Raw genomic sequence first — 11,018 nt, 5'->3', positions numbered from 1 at the left:
AAGCACAAGAACTGGGAAATGACTTATACCACTTTCAAAATAAAGGGCTCATATTCAAAGATGGCTTGAGAAATTGGTGAATCGAGAAGAAAACACGTTTTCTCACTGCAAATTCACAACTGTCAACTCATTGTTCTTCGCCATATTCTTTGTTTACCCGTTGACACAAATGTCATTCTGCGGGAATGCGCAATCTTGTACTCCATCGTTCTTGGTATTCAGCAGACCCTTTGTCAGTGTTGGGGATTTTATCGTCATTTTGACGATTTTTTAATGAGGTGTTTACACTTTCCATCAACTGATTCATTATAATATTTTTAGTTTTTATTAGTCAAAATTTGCATGCACGTATGTATGTTGGGCGCTCCTATCGATAAAATTTACGTACAACAATATTTCTTCGATTCAATTTACGTACATTTTCGTGGCTAGCTTCGGTACACGGTACATGGCTACAAATTTACGTACTGTACGTGTCATTTACGTACAGTTGGTCACACTACGCATGAGTTAGTGCGCTACAGCAGAACTGCCATTTTAATGCGGGGTAGAAGCTGGAACCACTTTTTGAAAAACTTTACCTCACTGCACTGCAAACAGAGTTGTTCGGGTCGCAGAAATATTCCAGTGTGAAACCAACCAATGAGAGAACGCATAGTGAAGCACGGTAGAGCGAATACAGAAGGTGGCGCCGATCGCAACACCGCTAATCGGCTCTCAATGAACTTGACAGAATCAGCTGTTTGGCTGACGTCACAGTCGAGATGACAGCAGTAGTGGTGTGCTGAGTCAATACTTTCAAGTATTCATCGATACTCGGTACCGATTAAAAAGTATCCAATACTCTCGATACTCGGTACCAAAACATTTAGGCGCATATTCATAGTCATATTTAGGTCACAACTAAGTCGAAAGTTACAACTAAAGCTATTCATAGTCGCCTTAGTTTCGACTTTTTTGGCTAAGTACCAACTTAAAATTTAGTTTCGGCTGCAGCTGCAATTAAGTCGTACCTAGGAAGAAGTATTTTATTAAATTAAAGAAAAAATACGAAATTTGTAAAAATTAAGTTGGCAGAGCGTGATTTTGATAATATTGAATGATCTCCAATTGAAATTTACAAAGGGCGATCCATTTGAATCGGAAGATGAAATTAAATCCGTATTACAATTCGAATAAGGCTACATCACAATTTTATAATTGGAATTATTTACATATATAAATGCTCAAATAATAAGACAATTTCAAGCATTTCTTTTAGAGCAAATTGGTGCATAACATTTAGATATGTGTTTGTATGTTTCACATCATGCTTTCGATAAACATCGACTTCACATCATTGCGGTAGTTCTGGCTATTTCACACAACTAATAAGAAACTTATACCTTATTCTTTTGCATAAACATGCGATGAAAGTAAAAATTACATAAACGGATGATCAAACTTGACATTATTTAATAAAAATATCATTTTTCCAAAATATCGTAAAGAAAAATCGATAAATTTTCACACTTGTTTTGCAATATCGTAAAACTAAGTTAAAATTACTTAGTAGAAGTCTGAAATGCGACTATGAATAGAAGTGAATTTTGAGTTGTTACCTAAATTTAAGTTGCAACTTTATTAGTTTCGACTTAGTGGCTGGACTATGAATACACGCCTTAGATTTCGAATAAAAGCGCACACAGGCCAAAGATATGGAAAAAAAGGCTCAGGGGAGACTCGCCTATCAAAACCCGAATGTAGGAGCCAATAGAGCTTTTAATACTGATTCAAATGAAAGATGTATATATGTCGGTTCCAGGCCATAACGCAGAGAAACTCTTACTTGTTTGAAGCAATTTTTATTCCAGTTGAATCGGACGATATAATTTTAGGAGGCCTGGGGGCAGATTCTATAACCAGTTAGCGACAATTTTCGAATCGGTATCGGGTTTGTTGACGTATGATATGAAATATTGTTACACATTTTTCATCCGTGAAAGCATTTTTCTTGAACCTTGGATCGACTAAGGTTAAAACTGATAAATTAATATTTTTCTGTGGCGATAAGTTCAAGTATTTTAGCCGATATCATATAAATTAGTAATGAAAGTCTTTTCTAAACCTGAAATGCATATAATGGCGAAGGTTTAATGTAAATAATCGGTATCGGATAACGAAAAGGAAGTATTAGGTACCGAAATCTTTTTTAAGTATTGGGTACCGAGTATTGGAGACAATTCAGCACATCACTAGTCGCCCTTATTCTCGCCGCTCTCAGTTGTCAACTCTACGATGACGTCACGCTAAAATTACTCTCACGAATTCTGCTGCAATCGGCGCAATCTTGTATTCTATCATTCTTGATAGTGAAGAGCAAACGTACATACACGTTTGTAATTGGAGCTTTGCTCGATGATGCTAGCTCTTCGCTTTGCTCGTCGCTCCACTATGTTTTCACCCTAATGCAGGGTAGAAGCTGGAACAACTTTTTGAGAAACTACCTCACCGCACTGCGTCTCTTACCTACAAAACGAGTTATTCTGGTGGCAGAAATGTTCCAGTGTAAAACCGGTAATACAGTTCAATGCGAGCGTGAGCCTGAACGTTCACAAAGGCAAAGAACTCAATTTTTATTCTTATAAGCGGCATTCACGGTGCGTCTGGCGCGCCTTCGACTACACACAGTTGAATCATTGAGAGTCCCCAGCAAAATTTTTGGCAAGCGCTTCTTCTATTATCAATTCTATAACTAATTGACAGCCCATCCAAAAATGTTTTCTGATTATCTTATACATTACTAGTCATCGAACAACTTACTTTTGCGTTACATTACAAAAGTGCTTCTGAGTAGTGCGCCAAAGAAGCGCGTAATTTGAAAATTCGTCCACTTTTCGTCTTACTCCTTAAAGAGTACAGTTATTTTTTCTATCGGCTTTAGACACTTTCGCTTTGTTTTATAAATTTCTGGAAATGTTTATTGACGCGAAGCCAGGCTAAAGTTGAAAATTGTGAATTTAAGTGATTTGATTAATACTAAAAGGTGAAAAATTTTTGCAAAATAAGCAGCATGTATAGTAAAAGGCATTTGACACGCCTTATCAGCAAAGAGAAAGCTATTTTATATGAAAAACTCCAGGCTAGAAAAAAGCCGAATGAATTTCCAAGAAATTAAATTGAGTGCAGTGTCAATGAAGAAGTAGAAGGCGTTCAAGAAAAAAAAAACGATATTTTAATAAAAAAAACTAAGACAGTGGTTTTTGGAGTGTAGTCTAACGGTTGTAACGTGCAATCGCTTGTTAAATGTTTTGCAATCCGAAAACATTGCAGTGCCGAAGTCGGTTTCGGGATTAGTGCAGTCAAGGATGCTCGCGGTGATTAGAACAGTTACTCCTGGACAATCTGTTCATATTGGACTTCGTCATCAGTTTCAAACGTTTTTAACTACTCTATTAAAGGAGAACATCAATGAGGTATTTTTAGATATTGGTGTAGATAGTTTACCCCTTTGTAAAAGCTCAGCAGTAGGGTTATGGCCAATTTTAGGTCACTTATCAAATTTACCATACAGTGAACCCTTCCTTATTGGAACATACGTTGGAAAAGCAAAACCTGTCAACGTGAATAGCTTTCTCCATGACTTCATTATTGAATTAAAAAGTATTTTAGACAACGGAAGCGTACGGTTTGGAAGTGAATTCATAAAATTATCTATTCGAGCTTTTATTTGTGATGCTCCAGCGCGGTCATTTCTTTGCGGCATTAAAGGGCATAACGCCCTAAATGGTTGCACAACATGTGTTCAAACTGGTCGAAGCATTAGGGGTGTAACTACATTTCAAGTTGAGGTTGCAAGTTTACGTACTGACATGGATTTCTATAACCGAAACGATAGATCCTTCCACAATCCATTATATTCTGATCGCTGATCGAACTTGGAAGAGTTAGGAATTGGGATGATTAGCCAGTTCCCCTTAGATGCTATGCATTTAATAGACAAGGGAGTAACGAGAAAAATTATTTCATTCCTTTTAACATCAAAAACAAATCCAAAGTTACGAATGGATGAAAAAAATGCGATGTCTTCTATACAGACATCCTTCATACCATATATAACTAGGGAGTTCGGAAGAAAGCCGATGTCATATGAAGAGCTGAAAAGGTGGAAATCTGTTGAGTTTCGCCAGTTCTTGTGTTATACAGGCCCACTTGCGAATTAAGAACTTTGTCAGTGATGAGTTCTTTCATAATTTTCTTCTTCTCCATTGTTCATATCGTATGTTAATGTGTAAAAAGCATTTTTTATCCAACTTGTCTACAATTAAAGAAATGATTTCGGACTTTGTAGTAAACTTTCCAAGGTTCTATGGCGAAAACAGTGTCACGTATAACGTACACAATTTATTACACCTTACAGAATCTGTGAATGATCACGGGTTTCTAGGAAGTTATACCGCATACAAATTTGAAAATTTCATGAAAACTTTGAAGAACACCGTAAAAAACCGCAATTTATCCCCCAACAACTACATATGAAGTTTTATTACTCTCATATAATTATTAAAAAACCCAAAAATGGGCCTCAACTTAACGCAAAGGGAGAAGTTATTGCATATGTATCTGAAGAACTCTATATTTCAGCAAGGTTTCCTGACAATTTTTGCACACTATCCATTTCTTCCTGTATGTATTACTAAAATGAATGTAAATGGAACATTCGAGGGAAAACCATTTCTTAATCCAAATAATCTATACTCAGAACCCGTTCCCTCACAAGCCCTAGGAATTTGTTGCGTTAATCTTTCTGAACTTGGCAGCATACACATTTTTAAAATTAAAGACATATACACCAAACTATTATCGTTACCGTACGGAGAAAAATTAGTTTTAATACCATTGCTCCACCACTGCACTTAAAAATAAATAAAATAATAAACAAATAAAAAATTCAGTTGTTTTGAAATTGATGCACGCCTTAAAGAACTGGGAGACGTTACACAATCACTTGAAACCTCAGTTTCAGATCTCATTTGTAAGTAACTGATAACGTGTTTAAAAATATTTAAGTGTACTCAACATTCTTTTTGTCTTAATTTTTTGTAGGTACTGTATCTTCACAAAATGATACCATATTACAACTAACGGCAGAAGTGGCAATGTTAAAATCTGTTTTATTGACACTAAAAGGTTTCCTCTGACTTCTGAGCAGGACCTAATTCAGTTAGAGGAAGACATTACAGAGGACAACAAAGAAGCTATGGTCATTTAATATTCGTTAATTTAATGTTTTTTTTTGTGTTCGTATTTTTTCTCCTCTTTTTTCTAAAATATTTGCAGATTGTTAGTTTGAAAAAACTTATTATACCTGGAGGATGGAGCAAAAATATGGAGAGACTCATTGTAACCGAAGTAATTCTAGAGTATAATGTGGATGGAAAAAACAACAAGAAAAGGCTTCGCAATTTCCCGAAATTCTTGAACATACTATATGGTACATTTTTATATACATTATGTAATGCTACATAAAAGAAGGGTTTTTAACACTTAATACTTTTTTCAGAAGCGACAGTGGGTGAAGGAAAAACATTTGACGATTTTTTAAATGACTTGCGGCATGGACTGCGCTGTGTAAAAAATAAACACTTCAAGAAAGTGTGCTTAGAAAATAAGGATAAATGAAATGTACATACATATGTATATGAAAAAATATGTATTCAATATACGAGTTCTAAAATTTAAAATTTTTCTCGTTCTTTCCAAAGCGATTACAAAAGCACTTTTCAGTAATGCAATTCATCATGCCTTCTAGCCATACATTGCGAACCCGTTACAGCAGCTCTTTCGAGTAATGCGATTCATCATCCCTTCTAGCCATACATTGGGAACCTGTTACAGCTGTGCTCTTGAGTAATGCGATTATCATCGATTCTATCCACACTTTGGGAACGTGTTAAAACAGTGCTTCTCAGTACTGCAAATGGCAAGCGCTTCCGCCTAATGACATGCCTATGTTAAAATCAGCGGTGGTCTCATGAGGTTGGGAATGTGTTCCTCAACATTCATCGCATTACCACCCCGATTCTTGGTAAGCAAAGATTTTGCTGGGTCATGGCAGGAGTCATGTCGGTGTAACTAACACATATTTATTTTCACAAACACATCCAAACAGACTCGTAAGTCATTGGTGTACGACTATCTGCACCTTTGTTGTCCAGTCATGGTTGCGTCTAGCCCTGGAATTTTAAGCCGAGCACATGCATTTCAATGGAGGTCTGCACACATGTCGTTATCGGCTAGTTATTGGCAAATCGTAGAAGATGCATAAACGGATAAGTACGACACTGTAGTTTACTAATCGTTATGCACGCATTGTTTGTTTACATTTTATGGGGAAAAATTGGTAAAAAGTTATTTTTTTTATATTTGCATTAAATTTCATAAAATTGAGTAATTCTTGCATAAAATCTGTGGAAATTATTAAAAAGTGGATAACTGCAATACAATTCAATTAACGAGGGAGTTTAAACCCTTCCGAGGGCGTGCTTTGGAAGTTTCACGAGAGGGCGCGCCGCGGCAATTTAGCCGCAAGGTGTACATATATCAAAGGTTGACTGCATTTTTTATTTATTTATGTCGAAAGTCATTCAAATAAAACATCTGAATAATTTGTGTTTATACTGAAACATATAAGCATTTATTTTTTAAATTGTTATGCGTCATCAATAGCAGTGGTGTTTGTACATTCTACACATTGTGAAATATGATTGCAATGTTTTCTGCAAACATTTTTGTTACGATTAATACAACTAATTTTTGTCTTATTATTCCTGGTACATATTCCCGGTTTAAATTTCTGTTGCATAGCTGGTTCGCTTCTGTATAAGTTTAAAAACATCTTTTTTGTTATTGTTGTTTCCGAGAGAACGAAAAATGACACTGAAGATGGCTTGGTTTGTCTCCAAACTAAATTTGACAAGGGACGACGGAAATTCGTTCTAAAATACATCATTTAAAAACATCATTTTTTCTCTAAAACCTAAGAAAATGAATATCATAATAGTTAGTAGTTAAAATCACACATGACCAAATACTAACAAAATAACAATTTTGATGTAGACCCTTATCACAAACACGGTTGCCACACGACAAAAAATTTTCTGACCAGAATTTACAAAAAAAGTTACCAAGTAAAAAACAACGTTTTATTATACAATAAACTGTAAAAACAAACCTCGTTTATTTGCCATAAATAAGACATGGGTACAATAAATAGTTTTATTAAAAGAAAACTAAACAAATGTAGTTTACATATGAGGCTATGAGGGCCAGAGGAGCCTATCTACAACCAAATTTTTAGTAATATGAGAAAGAAGGATCTATAAAAGTAAATGCAGTATTTTACTAAAAAATTTGCACCTACGTGATGCTACATATTAGGCACGGTGCACATTAGAGCGATACGATACGCGATGCGATACGATATGGATGCGACATGGACATGCTGATTACGTGGGAATTAGTATGAAGCGTTGAAAACTGTGCACACTTGCACGACAGCGACACCGCTGCGATATAATATTCACATGTGCACACGGTTTGCTAAACGAGGTGAGATTAGTATTGCGCGGTATTTTTCGCAATAAACATGGCCGTTTACCAGGAGGAAGCATCTTCCTCAATCTTTTTAGTCGAATTAATTTGAAAAAAATCTCATGCTTATGGCTATACAGAAAAAAACTACTGTAGAACAGACATGCCTAGTTTGGCATGGAGAATTTTAGCACCTGAGGTCAAGGACACAGGTAAGAACACAATAGAATATTTTTTGTTATGATTTATTTACCTTTGTTTTCACATCTTTAAAAAGAAATTGAAAGAGACCAGAGTAATAATTGCTAAAGTGGCCCCCTCAATTTTCACAAAGTAACGAATATTGCAATAAGTATTTGCATTTCTAGCAAATACGTCAGCAAAATATTTCGCCAGTATTCGATATTTAAATATACTTTTTTTTTAAATTTAATATATATGAACCTCATTTTTGTAGTAATTATTGCGACCAAAGTTTTCATGCGATTTTCATGAAACTTTGTGAGTATGTAAAAAAAACTAGTTTCCTAAAAGATGGTAGGAATTAAAATAAATTATTTTTTCAAATTATTTTTCAAATAACATAAACGGCAATAACGCAACATCCTCAGTTTGTTCGAGTCGAGCTTCTCTTCGCTCTCCAATTTTCTTTAATTAAAATCATATAGTTATTTATTTGCTAATTATTGGCAATGTGCATATAAATCAATCTGGGACAGTGACTCTTTGATTAGAATTGGATTTATTTAGGTGAACAAACTTTTGGTAAATCCATTTAATATGCCTTTGTGGGCAAAAAGTTGAGCGCCCTGAATCTAAAGTGCAGTGCTCTATGTGCATTGAGTTTTTTCATCTCAAATGCATCGGCAATCAACATGCTGATCTCGAGTACTTGCTGAGCATGGATAAGCCGTTTTTCTGTAATGTTTGTTTGAATTTGCGCCGTAAGTAAATTCGTTCTCCTCCACCACCTGCTGCGGCTGTGGATATGAGTGACGAGTGCCAAAGTAAAAACTCTCATGGAAACGTAATTAAACAACCTACTGTGGCCGATGAGCTTGCCGAAATTAAAGCGGTTAATGCTCGCCTTTTGTCTGCTGTCAGTGCCCTTCATGAAGAAAATAAGTGTTTATTGCAAAAGCTGCTGCGTCAGATGAGCTGCCTACTACTCTTTGCTCAACGTCTACTGTACCTGTGTGCGTGCCAACTGGCTCTCCCACTGCTTTGTCTGGTTCTTTTCTGCAAGCAATAAATGCATCAAAAGCTTCTGGCGCTCAGACTGGTGGGGTTGTTGCTGTCCAAAATGACTGGAATACTGTGCGTCATAAAAAACCTTCCAAGCAAAAAAATATCATTGGTCGCAATGAAAATGTTAAGCTTGATGTCGTTGTTAGAAAGAAGTGGGTGCATGTCTCCTCCTTTAAGCCGACCGTCAGTAAGGATAGTTTAATTGCGTACGTGTCCAAACATTCTGGAATCGACAGCATACATCTCGCTTGCCATAAGCTTGTTAAGTATGTATACAATCTCGAAGTCGTATTCTGATAAATCTATTCTAATTCTTGTAATTTTTACGATGGATTTCTATAAATTACTACTATGAATTTGCCAAACCTGATATAGAGATATGTCCCGAAATAATTAATTATACAATGGATTGCTAATAGCTCTTTCTCAATAATGGGTTTGTTGATGCCATGTTTTTGTAATAATTTACTTGCGTATGATATTGGCAAATTGTGACCTATTTCTCCTTGTGATAAATATCTCGTAAAGCGAAGTCGAATGCGTCTGTTGTAAGTATAAATGGTTTGTCAAAGTCTGGGTATTGTAGTAACGGTGGGTTAATTAGCTTCTCCTTCAAATTATCAAATGAAAGGGTTTCCTTTTTTTTTAACAGAGAATTTAGACATTTGAGAATTTGCGCAAAACCTGGAATAAAACGTCTGTAATAACTGCAGTATGCTATAAATCTTCTAGTTCCGTATGGATTTGTTGGCCTTGGATAATTGCGTACTACTTCATATTGAGTTGGGTCAGTTTTGATGCTTTTGTCCGTTATTGAATGTCCTAAATAAATGACTTCTGATTTAAGGAATTGACATTTGCTTGCATTTAATTTGAGGTTGTAATATCTTAGTCTTTCAAAAACTTTTAAGAGGTTTTTATTGTGGTGTTTTAAAGAACATCCAAAAACAATGATTTCATCTACATAAAGTAGGGATGCACAGCAGAGTTGCACGCAGTCGACGTCGCGGCGTGCTAGGCGAGGTGAAGTGAGCTGTACGGAGATGGCAACGTATAAATATTAATCACTACACACTTATTTTCAAGTAAAAATGCGTGCATGTATGTGTACTTTTGCGACAACTGAGCCAGTGTGGCATCAGGGCACCAGAAAAAGCCAATTATCCAAAACAAAAGCGCCAAGTTTTTATTATCATGTTTAATAATTTTTTTGATTCAGTAAAAAGTGTATATACATATCCATCTCCTCACGTTTTTATTAATAAATTAATTTAAATACATTTACAACAACGCAAAACATATTTAATTTAGCTATTCCTCACATCTTATTCAGTAAATGAATTCCATCTTAATGTAGAATATAAGTGTATAGTATGTACATACATACATACACTTGTATGTGCCTATGCATTCGGTGTGCTTAAATTAGAAAGGATTACTAAATAAAGCACTAAGCATTGAATTCCTATTATTTTGGCTTTTTGGTTTCCCAAAAGCACTAAATTTAGTGCAAAATGCACGACCTTGGCAACAGTGAGCTGAGCACATCCATGCTCAAACAGTGATGCCAGACCAAGTATTGAGTAAATGCACTATGCATATTTTTCTTTTAAAGCAAAAGTTCTAATTGGCGAGGGGATTGATTTTTGGTTCTTACATAGAACACTGATAAGATTCACAAACTTATCTTAGGACTTAATTAATATAATAAACATTATTTGTAGACGAATATATTTGTGTTCGTATGAAATAGTAGCATATGTCGGGAGGCTGGCTTTAGTAAAATGTACCATTCCCTATATTCTTTAAACCACAATGAATTTTTTTATGAGACTTCATACGAATATTGAATTGCTAGCATCGCAACTGCCTCTTTTACGTTTATCTTCCAAAAGTTCTTCGACGACTCGGTGCCAGTGAGTCTTTCGTAATCGTATGCTGCGAATGGTTCATTATACTAAAGCCAGTCTTCCGACAGAAGCTACTATTCTTTGCGAACACAGATATGTATACTTCCCAATAGGCTTGTAAAATGCCCAATACCCAAATCCCTCGCATGAGTTATTATCGGTAAAAATTTGGATACGCTCAAATCTGACATCGCTGCAGCAAGTACTTTGTCACGCATGTGAAACAGTGTTATATTTTAAGTACAATTGTACTTTTTTCAGTACAATTAATTTTAAAAAGTACAAAAG

At 35.5% G+C, this 11,018-nt stretch overlaps 1 protein-coding gene across 1 annotated transcript; it reads left to right on the top strand.

Annotated features, from left to right (window-relative positions):
- The first annotated feature begins 5,099 nt into the window (after positions 1-5,099).
- LOC118750631 lies at positions 5,100-5,661 on the top strand. The gene is made up of 3 exons (XM_036485366.1): positions 5,100-5,242; positions 5,320-5,473; positions 5,543-5,661. Exons 1-3 carry the CDS (start codon positions 5,240-5,242, stop codon positions 5,659-5,661), a joined length of 276 nt encoding a protein of 91 aa, XP_036341259.1. The 5' UTR covers positions 5,100-5,239.
- The last annotated feature ends 5,357 nt before the right edge of the window (positions 5,662-11,018 follow it).

Source organism: Rhagoletis pomonella, unplaced genomic scaffold (assembly GCF_013731165.1).
Source record: "Rhagoletis pomonella isolate Grant_MI unplaced genomic scaffold, Rhpom_1.0 Rhpom_scaffold_00332, whole genome shotgun sequence".
NCBI classification, from domain to species: Eukaryota; Metazoa; Arthropoda; class Insecta; order Diptera; family Tephritidae; genus Rhagoletis; species Rhagoletis pomonella.
The sequence above is the reverse complement of the archived record's forward strand: the minus strand, read 5'-3'. Positions and strand labels throughout refer to the sequence as shown.

What these genes read in the sequence shown, in the direction of transcription:
- LOC118750631 (XM_036485366.1), top strand. An exon ending in ATTCTTGAACATACTATATG is followed by an intron (nt 5,474 to 5,542) that starts GTACATTTTTAT and finishes TACTTTTTTCAG; the next exon opens with AAGCGACAGTGGGTGAAGGA.